This window comes from Garra rufa, chromosome 6 (assembly GCF_049309525.1).
Source record: "Garra rufa chromosome 6, GarRuf1.0, whole genome shotgun sequence".
Lineage (NCBI taxonomy): Eukaryota > Metazoa > Chordata > Actinopteri > Cypriniformes > Cyprinidae > Garra > Garra rufa.
In genome coordinates, this window is record NC_133366.1 from 1,099,763 (window position 1) to 1,126,228 (window position 26,466).

Sequence of the window (26,466 nt, forward strand, 5' to 3'; positions counted from 1 at the left end):
GGCTGTGCAATTAATCGAAATTCAATTTCAATTTTGATTTTGCCGTCAAACGATCAAGAAAATGCAGTAATTGAGATGAAATGTTCTGTGTATGTGATCAGAGATGGAGCAGAACACAGACATATAAACTGCCCTCCAAAGGCAAAGTGCAGTAACTACGCCAACACTGAAACTGAGAAAAATGCCTTTAAAATTAAACACCAGCTAGTCAAACATGTTGAAACTTGCGTTTCTCTGAAACGGGACACAATTGAACCAGGAGACTTTGCCACAAGACAAAACAGTCGTCACAAAGTCCATTTTAAGCCTTAACTCAATTTTGACCAAATGTGTAGTTACTGCACTTTGCCTTTGGAGGGCAGTTAAGTTATCTTTTATCTCAAGGTGCGCGTCTAAAAGCTCAAATACACGCAAAAATATTTCAAAATGAGGTGATTATTCATGTAAACCCTTGTCTTAACTGATCAAAAACAGTTGAGAATGAAAATACGTATTGGATCCGTGTATCTCCTAAAGCGGCAACAAATAACATTCCTTTCACCGTCTCTGTGCTTAATATAAATAAAACGTAAAAATGCAAAGAGAAAAATCACTCACTGCTCTTGAATAAAGGACTTTTGTAGTTTTAACAAGAAACAAATCATGTTTGATTCTTACAGTGAAGATGCTGTTTTATTTTACATTCAAATAATTACATTCAATTTCTGTAGTATTGCTAGACTACTTGCATAAAATTCACCCAATGCAATCTTATTTTCTGTTGTATTGCTATCTTTAAATTAATCACTAATATGAAGTTTTGGACCCAGTCATAATCGTGTTGAATAATCGTGATTACAATATTGACCAAAATAATCATGATTATGATTTTTGCCATAATCGAGCGGCACTTAAATGTAACTTGATATAAATGGTTAAATTTTTTAATAGATTCCAAATGGTCAGATTCCAAATTATATCAATTTTAAAAAATGTTCCCTCATGGCTGGTTTTGTGGTCCAGGGTCACATTTTACTTCATATATAACTAAACAAAGTGAGAGCGTGTGGGTTATACTCACATAAGGTCTCTCTTGATGGTGCATGCGGCCACATAGAGAAACCTCCATCCTCCAGAACATAAATAAACTCCTAAAAGAGCCAACAAACTCCAGAACCACGAGAGGCCTAGGACACTCAATAACCCAGCTGTGATCATCGCTACTGGGGCACGGAAACCATCTCTAGCACCCATCCTGGAGGAGAGAGGACCAGAGAAACTACAATAATGGTGTGTTATTCTAATGACAATTTTTAATTAGTTTTTTGGGATCTGGATCTTGAATCAAATGTCTGCTAGATGTCCATTAAGTTAAAATATGGACTGTTTATGAATTACAATTCTCAAATATTGATTGGTTTTGCTAATGACAGCCAATTTTTAACTTAAACATCGGAACATGAATGACTTTTCAGATCTTTAAACTCGGTTCCACTGTCATCGCTTTTCATTTTAATATGAAAAATTAGGAAAAATTACATTTTTCTCTAAAATGCTTGGTCTGATGTACTGACAGCAATATTTTAGATGGCTATAGTGATTCTTAATGTAAAAAATTATAAACTGTAATACACATTAATATACTACATATAAACATAAATACCAAATAAATAAAGTTATATTGAAGAAGTGAAAAATAAAAGTCAAGGTAGGGGCTCACAGAAAGACATCACATAAATGCAATTTAAAAAGTAGATCTATTTTAATACATTATTTAAAACTAAAATGAATAAAGAGGAGAAAAACATTGTTTATCATTTTTCCTCCAAAAAAAATTTTAAGCATCAAGAATCAAAGAAATGGCTCAACCAGATTCAATAGCCTACACTTTAAACTAGCATTACATGGGTGCATCTAGTAAAATTAGGTCGATAACAGATATTTGCTCATGAAATGCACTTGCCTGCGCTCCTAGTTTTGACCGCTGTTCCTCTGATTAAATTCACCCCAGAGAAACGCTGAAAGCTGCACCGGATGCCGTCACAGATCTGCCGAGAACTTATTGAGAAATGTGTGTAACCGATAGAAATCTACAGAAAGATGACACATAGCGATTTATTTACACTCGTGAACTCTCACTTGGCTCTCAGTGCGTACCTCAGTCTGGAAGCCCCGCCCCCAAACCTACGCGCTCCGCTCTGATTGGAGGACACCGCTGTCAGTCACGGATCTGCAGGTTCTCCGGCTTGTGCGTGTCTGGACTGGCTGTTTCGGGGCCCTGTCGAGACTCGACACTGTGAGAAATGAGGGGCTGACTCAATGAACTAGACATGCCGCAAATGCTTTATTTCGCAAGACATGTAATTGCCCTTTACATCTGTGACACTTGAATAGATCTGTTTCCCCCATTTTATTTTTCACCAAGATATCAGATTGTTAGTGAAGGTTTTTTTTTTTTTTCAACAAAAATATATTTTTCACACTCTCTCTTACGCTTAAATAAATCTTTATCTATACAACCGTATCTTTAAATCAAAAACATTTAAGCACTGTTTATCTCAAATATTTTTCTCTGAAACGCCATGCGGATTTATTAACCAATCTGCCTATTTCGGAAATTTAGCCTAGAGTCCATGTTCTAAATATTTTTAAATTATTCAGATCAGAAAACGTGACCACAAATATTTTAAGAGTTTCATTTTACTCACCCTGTGATTAAGAGAGGACCGTGGAATAATTGGTAACTACATTTAAATTAAAAAAGAAAAGGTTTTCCTGTTCAAGGTGATTTTTTTTTTAATGTTCGAGGACTCTTAAAAATATCATTCATGTGTTTGTGCTTTAGGAAGTTACAATATGAGGCTATAGTGTTAAAATGATGTTAGCTCTAAACTACTGGATGATACAAGTTTGTTAAAATGGTCGGAGTGGGGTAATTTGAGAATCAGAATCAGAATGAGCTTATTGCCAGGTATGTTTACACATACTAGGAATTTGTTTTAGTGACAGAAGCTCCACAGTGCTACAGAATGACAGTGACAAGACGATACATATTATAAAAAGAACAATATACAAGTATACAAGACAGACAATGTGCAAAAATAGCAAAGGCATTTGAATGGAAGTAAGTATGTGCTTTAAATAAATAACTGAAAAATGAATAAAGAGTGTATAGAGTTGTATGTTCCACGATCAAGTGTTCATGAGATGTCCAGAGTAATTTTGGCAGCCCTTTTTCGTACTCTGGATAAGTAGAGATCTTGAAGGGTAGGGAGGGTTGTACCAATGATACCAATGATTTGAGCCACTCCTTCTTATGATTTTTAAAATATTATTTTACTGTAATTCTACATGATATTTCATTAATTTTAGACCAAACATTCTTGATTTTGTTTTTCATCTCGAACATGATTTTGTTCTGAATATTTAAACAGGGCTTGTTAACCCTTGTGCATCAAAAAAAAAAAAAAAGTTACACATAGGTGCAAAATTGACAAAAATGTCCATGTCCAAAAACTGTTATAAAAATATGATTTATTAATATTTTTTTCCACTTTCACTGATGTGGATTTTTTTTAACCAGCATCTGTTCTATCCAAAGATACCAAACATTCATTAATTTTCAGAATTGTAACCCTTAAAATGCTGGTTTGTTTGCATAATGCCACAGGTGTTTTTGTTTTTTTTTATGAAAAAAAGAAAATAGTAGTAATTTCCATATACTAAATGCTAAGCAGAATTTGCTTTCTTTGCTTATTAGATTCTTGGGTGTGTCAGTGAAGAACAACAACATTAATTTTAAGGCATTTATATTTTTATGTAGTGTTATTTTATTTTTTATTTGTTTTATGTATATGCCAAATTTGAAAAAATGGCACAATCTAGTAAAAAATGGTAAAAATGTAAACTTTGAAGCCTTCCGGATAGAACGAATGCCTATTAGCAAATATTGCATCATTTTATAGTCAAATGGCCCTGGGTTAAAAAATTGCAGTTTTAATAGGTTTCAATGTGGACTTTTTGTCCTTAAGGTCCTGAGTGTGAGTATTTTTTTGTACAGAGGGTAAAATAGATTTTTTGAAGGAAATTAGGGTGAAATATTACAATTTCAATAAAAATAAACACCTGAGCCAAAAGTTATGCATTTGGCATTAACACAGACACACTTATAACACAAAGCAAAACTGAAATGGACAAAAATGTCCCTAAGGTCGCACAAGGGTTAATGAATTGGCCAATTGAGTTTTATAAATATTTCCCTACGAAAATTATAAGTGATGTTGAGTACTAACATCCCAGTTCTGTAAGGTCAATGGCAGTCTCTTTTTTAATTATTCAGTTTGAACTTTATTTTGTTCTGACATTTTTAAACAATTAAAATGGGTTGTGAACTGTATCTTTAAATGAAACTTTTAAGAAGGGTGGAGAAAAACTATCTATCTAGGTTCACCCATGGATTTTAAGAAGTATGTTTTTATTGAATTTCTTTTCCTATGCTATTACATGAGATGAAAATGTTCAGTTTTGCTTTACCACAGCAAAGTTTAACAGTTTAAATCCATGTGGCTCAACTTACCCTCTCCCCAGGATCAATTTACTCATCACCGGGGGCAAGTTGAGCCAAGAGACCACTTTTCGAAAGTTTATTTTAAATCCAAAGTGAATATTCACAAGGATGCACCACATGCTTAAATTGATGTACGTATTTAAGATGGACCCATACTGTCATGCACTCCCCTTAAAGTATAATAAATAGAGTTTAAACTGCAATAAAGCATCCAGGAGTAACTAATGAAAAGAAGTGTCAAGTTTTACAAACATTAATTGGAAACCAGTTGCATTTTTGACTCTCGGATCGTCTGATCATTCTGTAGAGGTTCTTTGTTGTCCATAAGCTGAAAACTCGTAATCGTGCATTGCACACAAATATTTATTTATTTCGCTAAAATACATGTCGTTTTCTTTTCACGTGCTCATGTTCTCACAATACTCTCTCTGACCAAAGGGGGGAGACACAACACAGACTAATAAACTGAGACTTAAAAGCAAATTTTTGCACTTGTTTGTTCTGATAAATTTGCCAATGTGCTAGTATTGTGTTAAGGAAAAGTTACTTTTAAAAGTAATGCTTTATTCTACTGCGCCTTTTCTAAAGTAACTAATTACATTACTTTTTGTCACCTGGGTTGACCCAAAAGTTATATTTTTGGCAAAAGCCCTTTCACACCAAACGTGAAATTAATAAACCTCGAGCCTTTAAATGGACAAAGTAACTTGCAAATAACATGACAATTATTCATGCATATCCCATTTATTCCCTTTCCCTCATAAAATTAAGTTTGCATAGAAATCTGCATATATAACAAATCTTTACCAATGCAATGTTATATAGGTAATACAAACAGACATATCACTGAGGGTAATGTTTTGTTGTTAGTCTTTACATTCCTGTATAATGCAGGCAGAAACAATAGAAAAATAAATTTTCATGAGCTAAAAATCAGGATGTTCAAGACATGGTCCTTGCTTCTGAAGAATTGCTTTGTTAATCAACATAGTCAAACAAATCTCTAAATACTCCGTTTCATCTGTTCCTATAGGATGCATTACACCAGGCCTATCTCTGTCTCAGTAACAGATGATGCATATTTTATGAGATGAACCTGCATCTGCAATACTCCTCAGATGATGATCAGTGTTGGGGAAAGTTACTTTTAAAAGTAATGCGTTACAATATTGAGTTACTCCCTAAAAAAGTAACTAATTACGTTACTTAGTTACTTTTATGGACAGTAATGCGTTACGTTATACTTTTGCATTACTTTTTTAAATCTGGGCAGGGCTTGCTTGTTTGTTTTTATTATAAAAAGTCCTATTTTTGTCAAACATAAAAGCCTTTTTACAGCAAGGGTTATAGAAAGCAAATCGACGTCTGTACAGTAGACAGCAGAAGAACAAATGTCAACTCTTCAGCAATAAAAAAAGGAAAACAAATGTTAGATCATCTTGTGTGATTTGGGCTTATTAGTATGGATGAATCGGATCATCGAAGGTTTACAGCAAAGGCATCGGTTAATAAAACTGGATTAAATACATAAAGGATATTTGGAGTATTTAACATTTAATTATTGCAGGTTTGCGTTGAATTTTAGTGTTTATATTCATTTTGAAAAACACTAGATCTGTTTTTTTAGTAAGTGAGATGAACTAATAAATAACTAAAGTAACATCTTACTCACAATTTCTCTCAACATGGGGACAGGAGAGCTTTTAATCAATAAATGGGGGAAAAAGTAACTTTCTTTTCGATTAAAAAGTAATGCGTTACTTTATTAGTTACTTGGAAAAAGTCTTGATTTTTCACAGAAAGTCTTTATGTGTCTTGCGATGAAGAGTTTGTACAAAATCCATCAGCGCCAACAAGTGTTTTACATCTTTGACTCTGCTGTGCTGCCGTCGCTCCGTAGAGGTTTCTGTTAAGGTCAAGGAAGAACGAAGGAGCTGAAGACAAACACTGCTGTAATGTCCAAAACACTCAAACACACACTAATGTACCTGACTGTTGCTGGTCTGGCTGGTACTGGTTCTGTGTTCGGCTTTGTTCTTGCACATTGGGACAAACAGATTGTAATACTCCGTCCTGACCTGAAGGGTCAAATAAAATGATATTTAAACATCTTAAGGCTAAAAGTAGCTCATAACGTGCCGATTTAAGAGAAAGTCTTGAAAATAATAGACGTGTCAATCCTAAATTTAGCACTCCTAAATTTTTGCTCTAAGAATATTTCACAAAGCATTTTAGCACTAAACCTAGCTCCTAAATCTGGGAAACATTAGGAGTAGTGAAGAGGACTCACTAAGACCAAATCACAAACTAGGCCTATGCTCTCTGCTGATAAAAAAAACAATCATCACAGAAATTCTAATTGTTTCCACTACAAATACCATTACAAATATTACAAACCATCCACTTTTAACCATTAAATTCATTACAGTTACCATTAAAACCAATACAATTTCTATTTTAACCAGTAAAAACATAAACGGTTTCCTTTTTCTTTTCTGTTTTTAGCAGGGCTAAAATGGCTGTTGCCGGCTATCTGCCTTGGAATGTAAACTTTTTAGGCACATGTTGCATTTATTGGCACACATATGTTTCCCCACACATCTTTTTTGGTTTTGGAGGTTATCCATACTCCACATTTTCCTTTGATCATATCCTTGTTTTCATTATCATGTTGGATAAGAAGCTGTTCTTGAGTCCAGTTCGGTTTGCATATTTTACCATTAGCCATGATTATTCTAGTCAGTCAATCAAAATAATGTGCATATCTGCTAATTGTTTGTGAGAAGCACACATGTAAGAGGCTGACAATTAGCTGAAGATAAACTTGTTTAATTATTGACACTAATTGACATTAGTGGCAACATCCTTATTTGAATATGGCAACATAACATCACCCTCTGTGATATTTTATGAATAAATCTCTGACAGAGACTCCTCCCCCATCAGCCAATCACTGTGTGCATAGTTAATGAGCATGCTGACATCACCCATAGCAACATGGTATACCCCGCCCTTACTCTTAGCTTAAGACTTCTCTCTAGACATAAGTTTGTCTCAGCAGCTTTGTGAATAGGTTTTAAGAGAAAACTCTGCTATTTAGGAGAGCTCTTAGTGCTAAGATAAAATGTTTGGTGTTTGCAAAAGACCACTGAAAAAGAGACCAATTCTAACATAACACAGAGTATGACATTATAGTCTCGGGATCTAAACTTGTCAAGTGTGTGGTAAGTACTAGTACTAATGTTACACAGAGCATGTGCGATGGCAAATCTCAAAAGGGAAAGTAAAATGATTGTGCATTCAAAACAGCAGGTTCAATGACCCGCAAAAAGAAAGTCATATACACCTAGGATGGCTTGAGGGTGAGTAAATCATGGGGTAGTCTCATTTTTGGGTGAAATATTCCTTTAATTTTAACTTTTTGGGGGTGAATTGGTGTCAAATCAATGGAATCATGCAAGATGTTACTGAAAATCTAATACAAGTCACCAGCTATGTTTCCATCCAAAAATGCGAATTTAACTCGTACTCAAAACTGGAACATCGCATAAAACATTTGCGCATAAAGCACCGTTTCCATCCAAGGAGACAAAGAGTACAAAATCGCCACTTCCTGATTAACCTGCACTAAACATTTTCATTTTCTTCGCTTTTAAAAAGCTTGCAAATGTCCGTAAGCATTTTACTTTTACTTTCGAATTAGCGGCAATTCAGCGTCCATTTATTGAACGGACGACAACAAAACAGTACGACAAACTCACTTGGTCTATATTAAACATAGAATGATTCATTTGTTAACAAAAATAAATGAATACCTGTTAAAAAACTTCCACAAAGTTTAATTTTGTACTCATGTGATAAATATCGGACTCCTGCCGCGGATGCGCCTGTTGTTAGGCACACTGCATTGAGCAGCCGCGTTCAGTTTTTAATTGTACTGTTTGTTCTCTAACTGAACTAAATGGTTTTTATTACTATAAAATAATCAAACCGACGTGCCGTGGTGGGCAAGTGACGAACCCGCTGAAGGAAGCATTTCAGAATGAACAAAACAACATTTCTGATGCGGTGCAACAAGATGGGTCCGCTGGTTAGTCAAGTTATCTGATCGGATAAAAAATGTATCCTACTTTGTTGTGCGCATAAGATTTTTACGGACATTTTTAGAATTTATGCGCATTTTCGCGTTTCCATTCAGATATTTTTTTAATAGGTGGATGGAAACACAGCTATTGATACCAATTATTCAGTGTGTGAGTAAATTCTTCACGGTGTTCTGTTGTTATGCTGTGTGTTAAATACCGGTTTAGACAGCAGGCAGTGCATGATGAAGATGAACGCCCCCTGGAGAGAGTTGAGGATGATGAAGAGGTACAGCATGACCTCAGTTCCTTTCTCCTGAAAGAGGAAGAAGCCGAAGATCCACGTTCCTCCAAGAATACACAACTGAGCCACGGCGGTCATCGTGAAGTTCCTACACACCGAATGTAATTCATCAAAACCACTGCTAGAAAACAAAATCAAGACTGATTGAATTTATTTTGGGATCAAAACATATGCGCACACCTGATTTGGTTGAGTTTGGAGAGGTCTGGATTGAGGCTGGAGAACTTTTTGGCCAGTTTCCACACGGTGATGATGAAGAAGAAACAATTGAGGAGCATGACGATGCAGACGGGCACAAAGAAACTCAGGATGAAATAATGATCGAGAGAGAGCCAGCAGCTGGAAAACACATATGGATAAGAACATTAGTCAAATGCATACACACAGGATCTGAGATTCAATCCCGCAATCTTCGGATTACAAGTCCAACTCTCTAACCATTCTACAAGCTTAAGTTTACATCAGAGCCACCCTGATTTGGATTATTTGCTTGCACATAGGATAAGTAGTCAATACCTTTGGTCCATTTCCCAAAGGAAAATTTAAAGGTGCCAACGAATGCATTGAAACAATATTTTAAATTGTTCTCTGACATCTGCATAGAAGGTATATGGCATAGGAAAGGGCAAATATTCTCCCGAAATGGTTTTACAGGTCCATTTACAACCCTAGATTTTGTCCCAATGAAATGCTCTGTTATTGCCTTATTTGGAAGTTACATGAATATTAATGAGGGGCTCTGCTCTGATTGGCTGTTTCACAGAGTTGCTCATCTCTATAGCTGGCACATGGAGGAAATATATATTTAATTACGGAGCTTTTAATATGCGGTTTGTTGAATCTGCTGTTTTGAATCCGTGACATTTTACTCTCACTATTGTGATCGCATGTGCTCTGTGTAACGTTACACTGCAGCAGGAGCTACACAAGTACTTACCACACAAGTTTAGATGCTTGTTAGTGATGCTCAGGATCTGTAAATCATTGGCCATCATCAGCTGCAATGTAACAGGCTAAGGCTAGCATTAAGCTAACCATGTCCTTCAGTAGCTTGCCTTATTTTACTGATGTACTGACGTTACTGATGATTGGGCAATGCAAATATTGGAGGTGTAACTATTAACAATCGGGGATGTTATGTTGGAATTGACCAATTTTTCGGGCATCTTTTGCAAACACCAGAATTATATAAGGAGGAGGAAACAATGGTGTTTAAGACTCATGGTATGTCATGTCCATGTACAGAACTGTTATTATTCAATCAAAATTTGATTCATAGGGCTTTTATTATAAATTATATACAGCGTGTCCTGTGCTTGATTATTAGTCAGTATTCTGATCATTTATTTTTCCAAACATATTTTACCATTTCCAGAAACTCACTGTCTATTGGTCCCGTATCCCTTTGGGAAAGTGATAGCAGAGATGCTGACGATGACGAGAGGGGCTCCGTATCCCACCGCAAACATGTAGCGATGTTTTAATGTGGTGTTAAACACCAGCACAACCATCCGATAGAGCTGAACCCCCTCCAGCAGCATCCAGCAGAACGCAGACAAGAAGAAGAAATGAAGCAGACCGGCCACAATCCCACACCCCACCTGAGAGAGAACACACAAGTAAACATTTTAGACTTTTGTTTTACTTAAACCAGTCATTAGTCATTAACTAAAACTATAAAACTAAAAAAAATCTTAAAGCATCCATTTCAGATTGTCATTTAGACTAACTCGAAAAGTTAGAATTACTAAAAAATATAAAAAAGCAAGTCTCTTATACTCACCAAGGATGCATTTTATACACTAAAAACTGTAATATGTAAGGGATAATCAACGGTTTGCCGTGCGTTAAAGGATTTTAAATGCACGACGTGGAGGCTAATAACCGCCCGACGCGAAGCGGATTTTAAATCCTTTAACGCACGGCAAGCCGTTGATTATCCCGCTTATTCCATGGTTATAGACAAATTAAAACTAGGATTGATATTTGCAGCGCAAAATTTGACTGAATGGATAAAAAAGACGGTTATTTTTGTCAGTTATGACACGCAGCTCTAGCATTCTGGCCGCTTCAAATCAGACTCAGAGATTAAATAGTCCGGTAAAATCACATTTATTTGAATGAAAAATAGCATTTGTGTCAGTAGATTATCGATCGACCAAGAGAGAGTGTGAAGGCAAGAGAGATGACAGTTGCGTGTGTGTGTATGTGAATGTGCGTGCGTACCTGCATGCTGTGCGTCTCTCTCTACAAACAACAGTTCATTCAAAAACAGCATTTTTACCACCCCGTTGCTGATGAATATAATGTAGCGATCTAGTATCTAGGATATTTTAATAAGGATCGCAGGCAAACGCTGACAAGAAGTTTATGTATGTGCGCAGCACAATGCGATCTCCGACCTCTCGCTCTCTCTCTCTCTCTCTCTCTCTCTCTTTCTCTCTCTCTCTCTGTGCTTTTGCGTGCATCAATTAAAGCAGCGCATTAATATAGAACGGTGATTAAACTGACTTGGAACTACCTGTGCATTAAACGGTTTTACTGCACACCTGCCAGCCAATCAGAATCCAGTATCCAGACATTCCATGGAATAATGTGAAAATAAGTGAGCATGCTCCTCTGTTATACCCTTTAATCTACTGTTTCAAAAGCTGTCTCCTTAATGTTGTCATATATAGCTAAAGTGATCAATTTGACACATTCCATTTGTCACGTGGCACCTTCCCAACATTGTTTTAATATCCTGTTTTTCCCTAAATCAAAAACTATGCACTCTGAAGCCCATGTAAATAACCCATCCGAAGTGTGCATGTCAACTTGTAGGAGGACTTTTACGTGCTTTTCCCAAACCAGGGAAGTGACGTCGACGTGTCGCCATTTGTAGTTTTTGAGACTAGTAGGGATCGCGTAAAAGTTGTTTTTAAAACACTCACGGTGGACTTACAAATTTTCCGATGCAGCGTTTTGTGAGTACATCCCCTATTTACACTACTGTAGAAGTTTGGTAAGATTACGTCCACGTTTAGTGGTGCAATTTACGAGATACATCACATGTACCATTCACTGCTGTAGCAAGCCATTCGAAAAACTCTGACATCTCCCTCAATGTTTGACTAAGGTAAAAAAAAACTTCGGATGAGGTATTTACACGGGCTTCGGAGTGCATAGCAATGAAGTCAAATCTACTCCGAACCATCCCTTTAAATGAACACTGAAGCAGAGTTAAAGTTGATGATTGATCATTATTGAAGCAGAATCGCCAAGGAAAAAAAAAATCACAATTTGTATGCCACCATTATCAGTTTGGCTCTTTACCCTTGCATTATTAAAGTTAGGTTTTGTTTGGCTGTTAAATAACTGAGTTATAACTAAGACAGGATGTAATATTAGATTTTTACAACATGATCATTTGACCTGAATCGCTTAATTCAATTAGAGCCCGGACGTAAAAGAGTTTGATTTTATGTGATGATTATTACAGCCCTCTTGTTCTAAAGTAGCCATTAATTAAAAAGATTTCTTGGAAGTTGTTTGGATAATTAATAAAATAATAAATACTACATTGAGGCACACACATACAGTACAGACCAGAAGTTTGGACACACCTTCTCAGAAGACCACTAGATGGCACTAGACAAATGCACATTATTGACAATAAAGTGTAGGTTTAAAGCTTTTATGGGTTTCCATTAATAAACAGAAGTTGAAATATAACATTTGTATACATTTGGGGAAAGGAACTATGGATAGTTGGATGAATTTCCCTTTGGGGATCAATAAAGTATCTATCTATCTAATACAACAAGCCATTCAACTACTGGAAAACCGCAGCGCTTTCAATAATTTTGTAAGGAACTATAGAACTAAGAGCATTCTAGAAAGAGCTTTGTGATTGGATGGAAATTTCATATTCGTATCAGACCCATAGCACTCCAATATGTTACCTGTATAAATTTAGAAAAGGTACAGAAGTATTATACAATGGCAACCTAATAACACGGGTAATTAAATAACTGGAAAACCAGGCACTTTGAATAGGTTTGTAGAGAACTATTGAACTACTGAACTATAGAAGATTATATACAGAGATAAGTGTCCTTTCCTCAGGGGTGCAGAAAGTAGCATCCTTCTCTCAGCAAAGCTCTCATGAATACTTTGAGTAACAGTGTCTATAATGACATTATGAATGGTCACCTAAAAGTCCCTCTCAGCTACTGTTAAGTATGTAATATAGATGCAATTCAAAGATCACCCTTTAAATGAGTTCAGGTAGAGATTTTTTTTTTCCTCTTCACTTGTCTGTCTGCTATAATTCAGTTATAACAGCCAAGCAAAATCTAACTTTAAAAGGTAAGGATCAAGAGACCAACTAAAGCAAATGCTGACCACTATAATGGTGACATTAAAATTGTGTTTTTCTCTTTTGGTGATTCTGCTTGTTAACATCAGGTGTCTTCAATAATGATCAATCAACACTTAAAGGAACACTCCACTTTTTTTTTTTTTTTTTGGAAAACTCCCCCCGAGTTAATAAGTTGAGTCTTACCATTTTGAAATCCATTCAGCCGTTCTCCTGTTCTGGCGATATCACTTTTAGCATAGCTTAGCATAGATCATTGAATCCTATGAGACCAGTAGCATCGCGTTCAAAAATGACCAACGAGTTTCCATATTTGAAAACTTGACTCTTCTCTAGTTATATCGTGTACTAAGACTTGACTTGATTTTCTAGGCTGATAAGATTAGGAACTACACTCCCATTCCGGCGTAATAGTCAAGGAAGTTTGCTGCCGTAATATGGACGCAGCAGGCGCAGTAATATCACCCAGTCAAAAGTCTAAACTGAGTTTTCTCATTCAAACACACCTTATCGTGAGTACTGGAGATCCCACAGAGGAAGACGAGGTCTGCGATGAAGAGACAGATGCACAGATGAAGATGGATGCTGGTTCGGGTTCCTTGGATGGAGCGGCAGAACTGGAACGTCAGGATACAGAGAAACAAACAGACCAGAGACAGAACTAAACCCACACGCGTGATCAACTCCAACTCATCTGACTCCTGGAGGAGAGGAAGAGGAAAAAATCTAATTTAATTTAATATAAAATCCAATTAAATTTGTGAAATGCCAGTTGTGCATGTACCTGGACAGGATAGAGAGCCATTAGCACAGCGAAGCTGCTGAAATGAGACCAGTAACACACGGTATGAGTGCTGTTAGACCACGCCCCCTCACAGCCCCGCCCAGACCACGCCCCCTCAGCCTCATCCCAGTACACACAGGAGTAAGACATGCTCTCAGACTCCGCCCTCTCCTGAACAAGTGAGAAGAAAATGAAGGAAGATGTGAACAACAAAGTTCAGGAAACATTGCAAATGGAATTAAAGAAATGACTTGATGCTTTGAAAAGGATATGTGCAATGTCAACTATACCAGCTCAGTTCCGTAACTCAGATTGTGTTTTGCTTTGGTGTAAATAAAAAAAAAAAGTGCTATAGTTAAAAATAAATAAATAAAAATTACTGAATTACTAACACCAACTAAAATTAAACTGAAAAGACAAAATGTAAAATAAAATCTTATTGAAAATATTTAAAAAGCCTTAATAGTAAGTCTTTATTTTGTTTTGGGGGTGCACTAGAACCTGCTCTCATGCTTGGGGGTTCGAAAAATGCATTATTTTTCACATAATTTATATTTTATTACAATAGCTGGCACAAATGGCTTGATTAGTTCTGGGTTTGATGAAGGTCTGCCTTCCGAAAAACCAAGTGTGTTGTGATTGGTTAGCAGTCCTACTGCGTTGCAATTGGCGAACAGCTTAGATGGTGTTTCAGTCCTGCCACGCCCCTTTCCAAATCAGCAAGTTCTGTGTTCAACTGTTAGTGCAAGCCCTTTAATAATAGTAAAATAAGACTAAGGCCGTGTCTTTTTTGAAACTGTCAGTGTCTGTTTTACATTATGACCCTATGGAGTAAACCGTCTTTTCAAAAAAGTCCTGAGCGCTTTTTTTAAACGTGTCTTTTTTCTGCAGCTCAGAGCGTCTTTTTAAGTTGAAAAAAGTTGAACTTTTCTGAAGAAAACGCCCTGCGTCAAGCGCTTTTTTGACAGCTTGCTAGTCATGACATTCTATAACAGCAAGAAAAAATATATACAGACTTTTATTTTATTGTTGTGAACCGGATTTGCCTCCCCGTTAACTTAAAAAACCGACATGCAGCGCCGATAGCTTCTTGCGCCGCATATCGACATGTACAATAGAGCCATTGCGCTTCGGGCGTCCTTTTTCGAGTTCCCATCCCATCCCTCGCTCTCTCTCTCTCCCACTTCGCTTTCTGTCTAAATCCTGTCCTATCAAATAAAAGGCAAAAATGTCAAAAAAAGAAATGAGCCATGCAGCTTCCTTTTTATCAACATTTCTGCTCCACACATAGGCTACTGTTGCAGCTGTTGTTATAGCAACAAAAAGACTCCTCTGCTGGAACGCTTCCAGATATTTTGTAACTAAAAAACGCTCCTTGTCAACTTTTTCTTGTCAAAAAAGACGCCAAGTGTGAATACGGCCTAATAGAGCCTCTACCAGCAACACACCAGATTCTTGCTGCTCATACAAACTTAATGTGGTCAAGCTGGGTTTTGGAACAGCTTGTAAACCAGCTAGAATACAACTTAAATTGGATTTTCAAACTCTGATGCACAATTTGTAACCTAAAACCATTAATAGAAACAGTCTCCACTGAGATCTTGTGCTGGTCATAAGCTAATAAGTCAGGATCTTCACCTCCACGTGTGTAAAGATGAGCATCACCGGTTCTGACAGCTGTTTGGTTTCTGTGTTACTGACGACAGCCGTCACCACTTTAGAGCCGAGTTGGTAAGAGACATCATCTGAACTCTCTCTGTTCATCTTCTGGAGCAGTTCGCTGGATGACTTCAGATCTTTATAACTGACCAGAGCCGCAAACGCAAAATCTAGAGGAAAACATTTACATCTCATCATTGAAGTGCTGATGGTTTTATAGGTGCACATATACAGTGCCTTGCAAAAGTATTCATACCCCTTCATTTATGGTAAACTGCTTTAAATTATTTTTTTCCCACATCAATCTACATCTCATACACCATAATGACAAAGCACAAAACGGGTTTGTAACAACTTAGAGATAAAAAATAAAAAATGAGAAGATCCCGTTAAAGTATTCATACCCTTTTCTGGGACACTGGAAATTGATCAGGAGCATTCATATTGCTTCTAGATGTTCCTACACTTCGAACTGTAGCAAATTCATTTGAGTGAGTCTGATTTAGAAAGGCACACACCTCTCAGAAAAGGTCTAACAGCTGCATCTCAGAGCAAAAACCAAGATAACTGCCTGTAGAGCTCAGTGACAGACTTGCGTTAAGGCGATGATCTAGAGAAGAGTTCAGAAACAAATCTGCTGCATTGAAGGTTGACAGAAGCATTCTCCATAATGGAAGACGATTGGAACAACTAGGACTCTAGAAAATGTCCAAGCTGACAGAGATGGAGAGGTGAAAAGGTGAGGCAAAGAATGGCAGATAATTGCCAAATGCAGATGTGCAAAGATGCTCACATCAGACCCAAAAACACTTGAGGCTGTAAAGGTGCTTCAACTATGGACTGAGTTAAGGGTATGAATACTTGCAATCTACAATTTCAGTGTTTGATTTTTAATACATTTGTAACATTTGCAAATCTGGTTTTTGCTTTGTCATTATTATGGTGTATGGATTGTAAACTGATGTGGGGAAAAACTCATTTAAAGCAGTTTAACATCACAAAATGTGAAAAAATGAAGGGGTATGAATACTTTTGCAAGGCACTGTAAGTGTATGTGTTTGTACCTGGATATGAGTTCCCTACAACGGCTTCCCAGCTGGCACTTAAAAGGGCGGAGTCTGTGCTCAGAGTGAAACGCCCACCGAGCGAAGTCTGGTTCCGTGCGACTGCAACCTCAACAACTGGAATTTACAAAATAAAAAATTCAAACATTCATATACCGCAGTGAGATTGTATCTAAACTCGGTTTCTCACAGGGCGTCTCTATCCTGGTCAGAGGCTCTTTCAGCTGAGGTCCGATCAGACGCATGCTGTTTTCCATCACGTCCAGAAAGTGACTCAACGTCTCCCCACCAGAGATATTTTCTTCAGACAGCAGCTCATCAGTGGAATTGCACAAGTTCTGTGAAACAAACCAGTGATGTTCATTTACCACTGTGTGAGTGCAAGCTCACAGACTACTATATGAATAATATATCATGCAGTGTGGGTTTTTTACCTCTAGTAACTTCTCTCCGGTGAGATGTTCTCCATGTGGATCATTCAGAGACTCACAGCTGCTCTTCAACACTGACATCAAATGCTTCAACTAGAAGACAAACAAAAGTCAAAGTCTAGGCATCTGGCTCAATAAGACAACATTAAACAGTCCGCTTAAAGACGCCTTATTGCCATTGGAAGCAGTTCTCTGCCACAGTAAATTTTTTATGCTCTACATTATGGGTACATTGTTTTCAATGTCCATAGAATGTTAATACAACTTTCTCTTAACCTTATCTTTACTCACGATATTCTTTGGACATTCCCTTGTAATATTCCAAGATATTAACATTCAGCAAATATCAATAACACAGTCACAAAGAATGTTTTTCTAAGAACATTTTCTGTCAGCATTATGAAAACATTCACAACGTACAAATGACATCTGAGAACGTTCGCCAGGTAAACTCTGAATATTTTCTCTTCAATATTTGATTAAATATGAATAATTTAAGAACATTTTTGTCACATTTACAACTTTTACAAAAAGTAAAAAGCAATATAGAAATAGGGCATATAGTAAAACTACTACTAATAATAATAGATAGATAAAAAAGTTTGTCAAGACCAACTTTAAGTTGCCTCGAGAAAGCAGGACCAGAAAGTTTGAAACGTTTGAAGATGTTTTAAGTTGCTAGTATGTTTTTAAGTTGTTTTAGTACGATTAACAAGTTACTAACATGTTGCTAGCATGATGAGCAAGTTACTAGCATGTGTCTAACATGACTAGCATGTCGCTAGCATGTTTTTAGCATGATCAGCTTCTTTCTAGCATGTTGTTAGCATGATTAGCATGTTACTAGCATGTTGTTAACATTATTAGCAAGTTAATAGGATGTTTCTAGCATGACTAGCATGTCACTCACCTGTTGCTAGCATGACTAGCACGTCACTAGCATGTTGTTAGCATAATTAACCAGTCACTAGCATGTTGATAGCATGACTAACATGTCACTAGCATGTTGTTAGCATGATTAACCAGTCATTAGCATGTTGATAGCATGATTAGCATTTTGCTAGCATGACTGACATTTAGTTAGCATGACTAGCATGTCACTAGCATGTTGATAGCATAATTAACCAGTCACTAGAATGTTGATAGCATGATTAACCAGTTACTAGCATGTTGCTAGCATGACTAACATGTCACTAGCATGTTGATAGCATGATTAACCAGTTACTAGCATGTTGATAGCATGACTAGCATGTTTGCTAGCATGACTAACATGTCACTAGCATGTTGCTAGCATGACTAACATGTCACTAGCATGTTGACAGCATGACTAGCATGTTGCTAGCATGACTAACATATCACTAGCATGTTGATAGCATGATTAACCAGTTACTAGCATGTTGATAGCATGACTAGCATGTTTGCTAGCATGACTAACATGTCACTAGCATGTTGCTAGCATGACTAACATGTCACTAGCATGTTGACAGCATGACTAGCATGTTGCTAGCATGACTAACATATCACTAGCATGTTGATAGCATGATTAACCAGTTACTAGCATGTTGATAGCATGACTAGCATGTCACTAACATGTTGCTAGCATGACTAACATGTCACTAGCATGTTGATAGCATGATTAACCAGTTACTAGCATGTTGATAGCATGACTAGCATGTCACTAGCATGTTGATAGCATGACTAGCATGTCACTAGCATGTTGATAGCATGATTAACCAGTTACTAGCATGTTGATAGCATGACTAGCATGTCACTAACATGTTGCTAGCATGACTAACATGTCACTAGCATTTGTTGATAGCATGACTAACATGTCACTAGCATGTTGCTAGCATGACTAACATGTCACTAGCATGTTGATAGCATGATTAACCAGTTACTAGCATGTTGATAGCATGACTAGCATGTCACTAGCATGTTGATAGCATGACTAACATGTCACTAGCATGTTGATAGCATGATTAACCAGTTACTAGCATGTTGCTAGCATGACTAACATGTCACTAGCATATTGATAGCATGATTAACCAGTTACTAGCATGTTGATAGCATGATTAACCAGTTACTAGCATGTTGCTAGCATGACTAACATGTCACTAGCATGTTGATAGCATGATTAACCAGTTACTAGCATGTTGATAGCATGATTAACCAGTTGTTAGCATGACTAACATGTCACTAGCATGTTGATAACATGATTAACCAGTTACTAGCATGTTGATAGCATGACTAGCATGTTGCTAGCATGACTAACATGTCACTAGAATGTTGATAGCATGATTAACCAGTTACTAGCATGTTGATAGCATGACTAGCATGTCACTAGCATGTTTTTAGCATGATTAGCATGTCACTAGCATGTTGTTAGCATGATTCGCAAGTTACTAGGGACACTGTCCAGCGATATTGTATACTATTTGAACTATTTGAACTGAACTGGATGATGATATCACTGAATTCATTGATGAACTGCCTTTAACTGAAAATTGATTATCTACAATAATGCGTTACTTACACACTATTGTTCTGTTTAAATACTGTGCAGTTGCTTTGACACAATCTGTTTTGTTTAAAGCGCTATATAAATAAAGGTGACTTGACTTGACTAGCATGTTGTTAACATGACTAGCATGTTGTTAGCATGATTAGCCTGTCACTAGGATGTTGTTAGCATGATTAGCAAGTTATTAACATATTGCTAGCATGTCATTAGCATGTTGCTAGCATGATTAACAAGTTACTAGCATGTTGTTAGCATGATTAGCAAGTTATTAACATATTGCTAACATGTCATTAACATGTTGTTAGCATGATTAGCAAGTTACTAGCATATTGCTAGAATGTCATTAGCATGTTGCTAGCATGATTAGCAAGTTACTAGCATATTGCTAACATGTCACTAGCATGTTGTTAGCATGATTATCAAGTTATTAACATATTGCTAGCATGTCATTAGCATGTTGCTAGCATGATTAGCAAGTTACTAGCATGGTGTTAGCATGACTAGCAAGTTATTAACATATTGCTAGCATGTCATTAGCATGTTGCTAGCATGATTAGCAAGTTACTAGCATGTTGTTAACATGATTAGCAAGTTACTAGCATATTGCTAGAATGTCATTAGCATGTTGTTAACATGATTAGCAAGTTACTAGCATATTGCTAGAATGTCATTAGCATGTTGCTAGCATGATTAGCAAGTTACTAGCATATTGCTAGCATGTCATTAGCATGATTAACAAGTTACTAGCATGTTGTTAGCATGATTAGCAAGTTATTAACATATTGCTAGCAAGTCATTAGCATGATTAGCAAGTTACTAGCATATTGCTAGAATGTCATTAGCATGTTGCTAGCATGATTAGCAAGTTACTAGCATATTGCTAACATGTCATTAGCATGTCGTTAGCATGATTAGCAAGTTACTAGCATATTGCTAACATGTCATTAGCATGTCGTTAGCATGATTAGCAAGTTACTAGCATATTGCTAGAATGTTATTAGCATGTCGTTAGCATGATTAGCAAGTTACTAGCATTTTGCTAACATGTCATTAGCATGTCGTTAGCATGATTAGCAAGTTACTAGCATATTGCTAACATGTCATTAGCATGTCGTTAGCATGATTAGCGAATTACTAACATTCTGCTAGCATGATTAACGAGTTACTAGCATGCTGTTAGCATGATTAGCTAATTACTAGCATAATGCTAGCATGTCATTAGCATGCCACTAACATGATTAGCATGTCGTTAGCATGACTGTAGTTGCTAGGCATAGATAGATCATAAGCAGAAGCACATATTCTACCTCCTCCAGTCTGTGCTCTGCATCAGTTTTGAGTTCAAACTGGTCACAGTCCATTTCTGTGGAAAAAAGGAAAGGGTATCTAAAAATTGCATCAGTGCATTTACAATGAAACAAACAATGCTCTAATTCTCACCGATGCATTGTGACTGGTTGTTGCCATAATTACTGTAACCCTGGTGACAACTGCAGCTGTAGCCTCCTGCATGATTAGAGCAGTTTGCGTTTGTGCCGCAAATTTGTGGATCTTCTGAACACTCATCGATGTCTGTGAGAGAGAAGATGGCAGAATGGCACTGTCTGTTAATGGCACTCTAATATTAGCTGCACATAATTAGACACACATTGTACATTTAGCTCATTCGATGGGATGTTGGCATCAGTGCTGCATCAGCTTATACAGTCCAAACTGCTAGATTTTGTTTAACACAGCAGCAAATTAAATTCATAGGCCAGAAAAATAAAAGGTAAAGATAAAAGGCACCTTCACCTTCCTCTTCGGAGCCAGGTAAGATCTGAAATCCAGTATCATCAAGGTCATCTTCATCATCATCTAGCCCTGGATACATCATCTCTGGACCCATACCTGAATAATCTGACAGGGAAAAGATGGCAGTTGGCATGAATTATTGTTTTAGAGCACATTATATTATTATGAATTAAGTCAGATGTTAAGTCGTTTTTAACAAAGTTTACCTCCACTGGCAGATCCACTGCATGACGGCAGAAAGAGACCTGAGAAGAGATCGAAAAAATGCAGCTATAGTGAAACTTTTTGTACTACTATTTGTCTGTTTTTGCATGCAATTTGCAGCTGCATACGATCAGATACTAATCATATTCTGGAAAAACACACAAGGTTCATACATCCATGCTTCTCATCTGCTTCACACAAAAAAAATTCAACTGTTTCAACTTAAAGCTGCCTTAATTACGACAAACGAGCCGTTTTTGAGATTGACCGTGATTTCGTTTTGTGGTCAATGGCCGGTGAATGGGAGAACTAGGGGCATAACTTTGAGCGCATCAAAATCGATATTTTTACAACACTAAGAAGACTCGACACACCATCAAACTTAGCTGGAAGTATCGCCTGGGTCTCTACACATGAACTCCAGCATTGAGAACATTGTTTGTGGACACAGAGTTTACTAAAAAGAACGTTTTTGAACAACTCACTTTCACTGTTTGGGTTTCTGCTCAACTTGCCAGTCAAGAAGTGTCCATCTCCGAATGCAAATGAATGGACTCCATAGGAGGCTCTTTTTACAACTAGCAGGTTAATATTGTTTTTCACTTGCGACAAAACAACGAATTAGCCGTGCATTTATATGGAAATATGCTTTAGGAGCTATCCATCTTTACTCTACTCACTATTACGTCGCATTCAGAGATCGACACTTCTTGACTGGAAAGATGAGCGGAAACAAAACAGTGTAAGGCCGCGATCACACCGAACGCGTTTTAGCAGTTGGAGGCGCCTCTTTTGAATGGTTTTCTGTTGGCAGTGAGCGTTCTCCGCGCTGCTTATGCGCCCCGGGCGCCTCGCGTTTTCGCCGCCTGCTGCGCCTCGCGTTTTTGCAGAAGCGCTCTGAGCGCCTGAAGTTGAAAAAAAATCAACTCTGAGCGGAAAAACGCCCAACGTCATTCGCGTTCTTTTCCATTGTCCAATCGAATGAATGGAGAGGCGGGCCTTCTGTTGTGGTGACGAAAGTTTACCGTTGTTTAAAAAGTCCGGAGACTGCAGAAAAGGAGGAGAAACCTTTGGTGTCTGTCGTGGGTAACCAGGAGCTGTATTATTTAGGGTTTCTGCTAATATGACAGTTTACTTAACAGAAAAAAACAAAGATTTTAGAGGGCTCGCGCTATAATCCTTTGATTTGACTGACAGGACAGCAGTTTTGGTCGTTGCTTAGCAACATAAAAAAACCGCAGCACACTGCTCTTTTATTAAAAGTCAAACAAGGCAGTGCTGTGTGCCTCGCGTTTTTAGAACTAAAAGACGCTTTTGGTGTGATCAGGCCTTAAGGCCGCGATCACACCGAGCGCGTTTTTGCAGTTGGAGGCGCCTCTTTTGAATGGTTTTCTGTTGGCAGTGAGCGTTCTCCGCGCTGCTTATGCGCCCCAGGCGCCTCGCGTTTTCACCGCCTGCTGCGCCTCGCGTTTTTGCAGGAGCGCTCTGAGCGCCTGAAGTTGAAAAAAAATCAACTCTGAGCGGAAAAACGCCCAACGTCATTCGCGTTCTTTTCCATTGTCCAATCGAATGAATGGAGAGGCGGGCCTTCTGTTGTGGTGACGGAATTTTACGGTTGCTTAAAAAGTCCGGAGACTGCAAGAAATAGAGGAGAAACCTTTTGTGTCTATCGTGGGTAACCTGGAGCTGTATTATTTAGGGTTTCTGCTAATATGACAGTTTACATAACAGCATAAAACTAAGATTTTAGAGCGCTCGCGCTATAATCCTTTGATTTGACTGACAGGACAGCTGTTTTGGTCGTTGCTTAGCAACATAAAAAAAACGCAGCACGCTCTTTTATTAAAAGTCTAAGCCTAAGGCCGCGATCACACCGAATGTGTCTTTTAGTTCTAAAAACGCGAGGCGCACAGCACTGCCTTTTTTTGGGTGACTTTTAATAAAAGAGCAGTGTGCTGCGTTTTTTTATGTTGCTAGGCAACGACCAAAACAGCTGTCCTGTCATTCAACTCAAAGGATTATAGCGCGAGCGCTCTAAAATCTTTGGTTTTTGCTGTTGATTACACTGTCATATTAGCAGAAACCCTAAAAAATCCAGCTCCGGTTTACCCACGACAGACACCAAAAGTTTCTCCTCAATTTATTGCAGTCTCCGGACTTTTTAAGCAACGGTAAACTTTCGTCACCACAACAGAAGGCCCGCCTCTCCATTCATTCGATTGGACAATGGAAAAAACGCGAATGACGTTGGGCGTTTTTCCGCTCAGAGTTGCTTTTTTTGTCAACTTCAGGCGCTCAGAGCGCTTCTGCAAAAACGCGAGGCGCAGCAGGCGACGAAAACGCGAGGCGCCCGGGACGCATAAGCAGCGCGCAGAACGCTCACTGCCAACAGAAAACCATTCAAAAAAGGCGCCTCTCACTGCAAAAACGTGTTCGGTGGGATCGGGGCCTAAGTGAGGTTTTTTAAAACTAATGAAAACAGCAACACCTTTATATAAAGTGCCATCAAGAAAATTCTTTTCAAAGAATGAAATCCCCAAGATGTACACAGAAGTCAGGGGTCATGTGCAAAAACAAGTGGCAGAAGGGCTGTGGTTTTCTGTTACTACAGATGTTTGGACCTGCAGTGGTGGTAGTGGAGAACCATACATAAGCTTCACAGTTCATTTCCTCTCTCCAGATTGGGAATTGAAGTCCTTCTGCCCGAAGCTGTCTTTTTTCCAGAGGACCACACAGCTGAAAACATCTTGGAATTTTTTTGAAAACGTGCTGCAGGAGTGGAGTATCACAAGGGACCATTTGTCCAGCATCACAACAGACAATGCGTCAAACATGAAAAAAGCATTCCAAGGCTTACCCTGTGTTTGGCTCTAACCTACATTTGGCTATAGGCAAAGTGCTAAAACTCCAAAGAGTTGAATCCGCTGTTCGAGCATGCAGGCATCTTGTTCAAGGATTCTCTCGCAGCTGGAGAAGAAAGAGGGAACTAAAGAAGAATCGGGGACTCCTGAATATTCCTGAAATGTCACTCATTCATGATGGACCCCACCTTCAAAATGATTGAAAGATTTCTGGAACAGCAGCAGGCTTGTTGTGCAGTGCTTGCGGCAAAGACTATAGAATACCCAAGACATGTCACTCGTGTAGTTTTGAATGGGGAAAAATGCAACGCTCATTATGGCTGCGAAGCCCCGCCTTCTTAGTGAAAGAGCCAATAGTTGATTAGAAAAGTCAGTGCGTCACTGCAGCTGCCGTTAAAAGTCCCGGTTGCTATAGAAACAATCGGCTCTCTAAGACGTTCGTTCAGTACTGCGCATGCGCACTGGCTCATCTAGCCGGAAAAATAAGCGTTTTTTCACGCTATTGGAGCACAAGGAACCATATTTATAAGGCAGTTCTTGTTGGATTTCTTTGGAGATTTAAAATATGAAATTTAATCGTAAGCTTGGTGAACCGTTTTGGAGAATTTGATGTTTCCCCATTCAAACAGATATGAGCTGCACTTGTATGCCCGAGAGGCGTTTCAAAGATGGCCGCCGAGTGACATGACTTGCCTTAAAGGGACTTTGGCTTGCGGCAGACAGAAGCTCATGGCATTTAATGACATCGATGTGCGCACTTTGGAGATGGTCTGCCAACTTCTGGGGCCTCTAAATGACTTCACAGATTCACTGGCTTCTGAAACAAAGACCACCCTGTCATCAGTGCCGGCGCTCCACACACGCACACCACGCACTGCGCGTAGGGCACCAAGTGCCTGGGGGGGGCACCAAAAAATATGGGTCGTGAAAAATCATCACAACAGGCTACTAGTATAAATAACAAATAAAATATGTCTAAAGCATGTTGTCAAAATGCCAATATATGCATCATTATCAGAGCCGCAAGGGGAAATGACACGGTGAGACGATTGCGTTTACATTCATAATAAATTACATCACAGACGGTTGTTTGCAAATCGACTTACACAGCAGTCTGGGATTTAGAGCGCTTGTTCACTACTTGTTTATAGCGTAAAAATAACTTTTCTTCTTTTTTTAAATTTTTTTTTTTAAATAAGTTTTAGAACTTCCTCAAAACGTCCTCCTCAGTCCAAGAAAATATTGACTGAAATTAAACAGCAGAAGCATGTTGTTTGCACTAACACTTTGACAGCTCGAAATTGCGACCCTTTTGGTTTTATCTGCGTGACCTCAAATTATATTTGAATATATCTGTGCGAGTGCCAGAAATTGCTGTGGTACAACTTGGTTTCATTTCTTTACAAAACTTTCACTAGCCTGACTACTGATACAGTGACAGGTTCGGGGGACACGCTTTTCAAAATACCGTTCAAAACATATTTTTTAACTGGTTTTGTTAATGTAATCTATTGTATAGTAGAATGCACGCTCAGCGCCTCCAAGAGTTTCGCGAAAATTCAAAAGCAATTTTAATACACCATGACTCCCCTATATGCGCAAATTAGGCTACATAAAATATCTAGGCTGTTTTTATTATGTCACATAATAATTACAGCCTATATATTTTATGTAGCCTAATATAGTTCTATAGAATAGCAGAATGGTCTCTTTATAGAGATGTAAAGTCCCTCTGTTGTAGGGGTGTAAATCGAAGACTTCAAGACGATTCAATACGATACCGATTTCTTAAGCCAACGATTCGATTATTTTCGATACTTCAGAATTCCCTGTGATACGATGCGATTCGATCCGAT

General features: G+C 38.0%; 2 protein-coding genes across 3 annotated transcripts in view; both read right to left on the reverse strand.

The window, feature by feature from the left end:
* slc27a1b (solute carrier family 27 member 1b) overlaps nt 1-2,154 on the reverse strand; it is a 20,280-nt gene extending 18,126 nt beyond the window's left edge. The window contains exons 1-2 of the mRNA XM_073841637.1: nt 1,943-2,154; nt 1,061-1,234 (exon numbers count right to left, since the gene is read on the reverse strand). Of these exons, the coding sequence (XP_073697738.1) occupies nt 1,061-1,233 (173 nt within the window). The 5' untranslated portion in view covers nt 1,234; nt 1,943-2,154. The remainder of the gene's footprint in view (nt 1-1,060; nt 1,235-1,942) is intronic.
* A 2,011-nt stretch (nt 2,155-4,165) lies between these two features.
* LOC141336115 (adhesion G protein-coupled receptor E5-like) overlaps nt 4,166-26,466 on the reverse strand; it is a 33,539-nt gene continuing 11,238 nt past the window's right edge. The window contains exons 2-16 of one of the 2 annotated variants that reach the window (XM_073841634.1): nt 21,752-21,790; nt 21,540-21,650; nt 21,192-21,323; nt 21,059-21,114; nt 17,234-17,323; nt 16,990-17,137; nt 16,800-16,916; nt 15,715-15,905; nt 14,077-14,247; nt 13,799-13,993; nt 10,316-10,533; nt 9,113-9,271; nt 8,849-9,020; nt 6,535-6,624; nt 4,166-6,452 (exon numbers count right to left, since the gene is read on the reverse strand). In XM_073841634.1, the coding sequence (XP_073697735.1) occupies nt 6,408-6,452; nt 6,535-6,624; nt 8,849-9,020; nt 9,113-9,271; nt 10,316-10,533; nt 13,799-13,993; nt 14,077-14,247; nt 15,715-15,905; nt 16,800-16,916; nt 16,990-17,137; nt 17,234-17,323; nt 21,059-21,114; nt 21,192-21,323; nt 21,540-21,650; nt 21,752-21,790 (1,934 nt within the window). In that variant the 3' untranslated portion in view covers nt 4,166-6,407. The remainder of the gene's footprint in view (nt 6,453-6,534; nt 6,625-8,848; nt 9,021-9,112; nt 9,272-10,315; nt 10,534-13,798; nt 13,994-14,076; nt 14,248-15,714; nt 15,906-16,799; nt 16,917-16,989; nt 17,138-17,233; nt 17,324-21,058; nt 21,115-21,191; nt 21,324-21,539; nt 21,651-21,751; nt 21,791-26,466) is intronic. The other variant, XM_073841635.1, reaches the window with a different exon arrangement.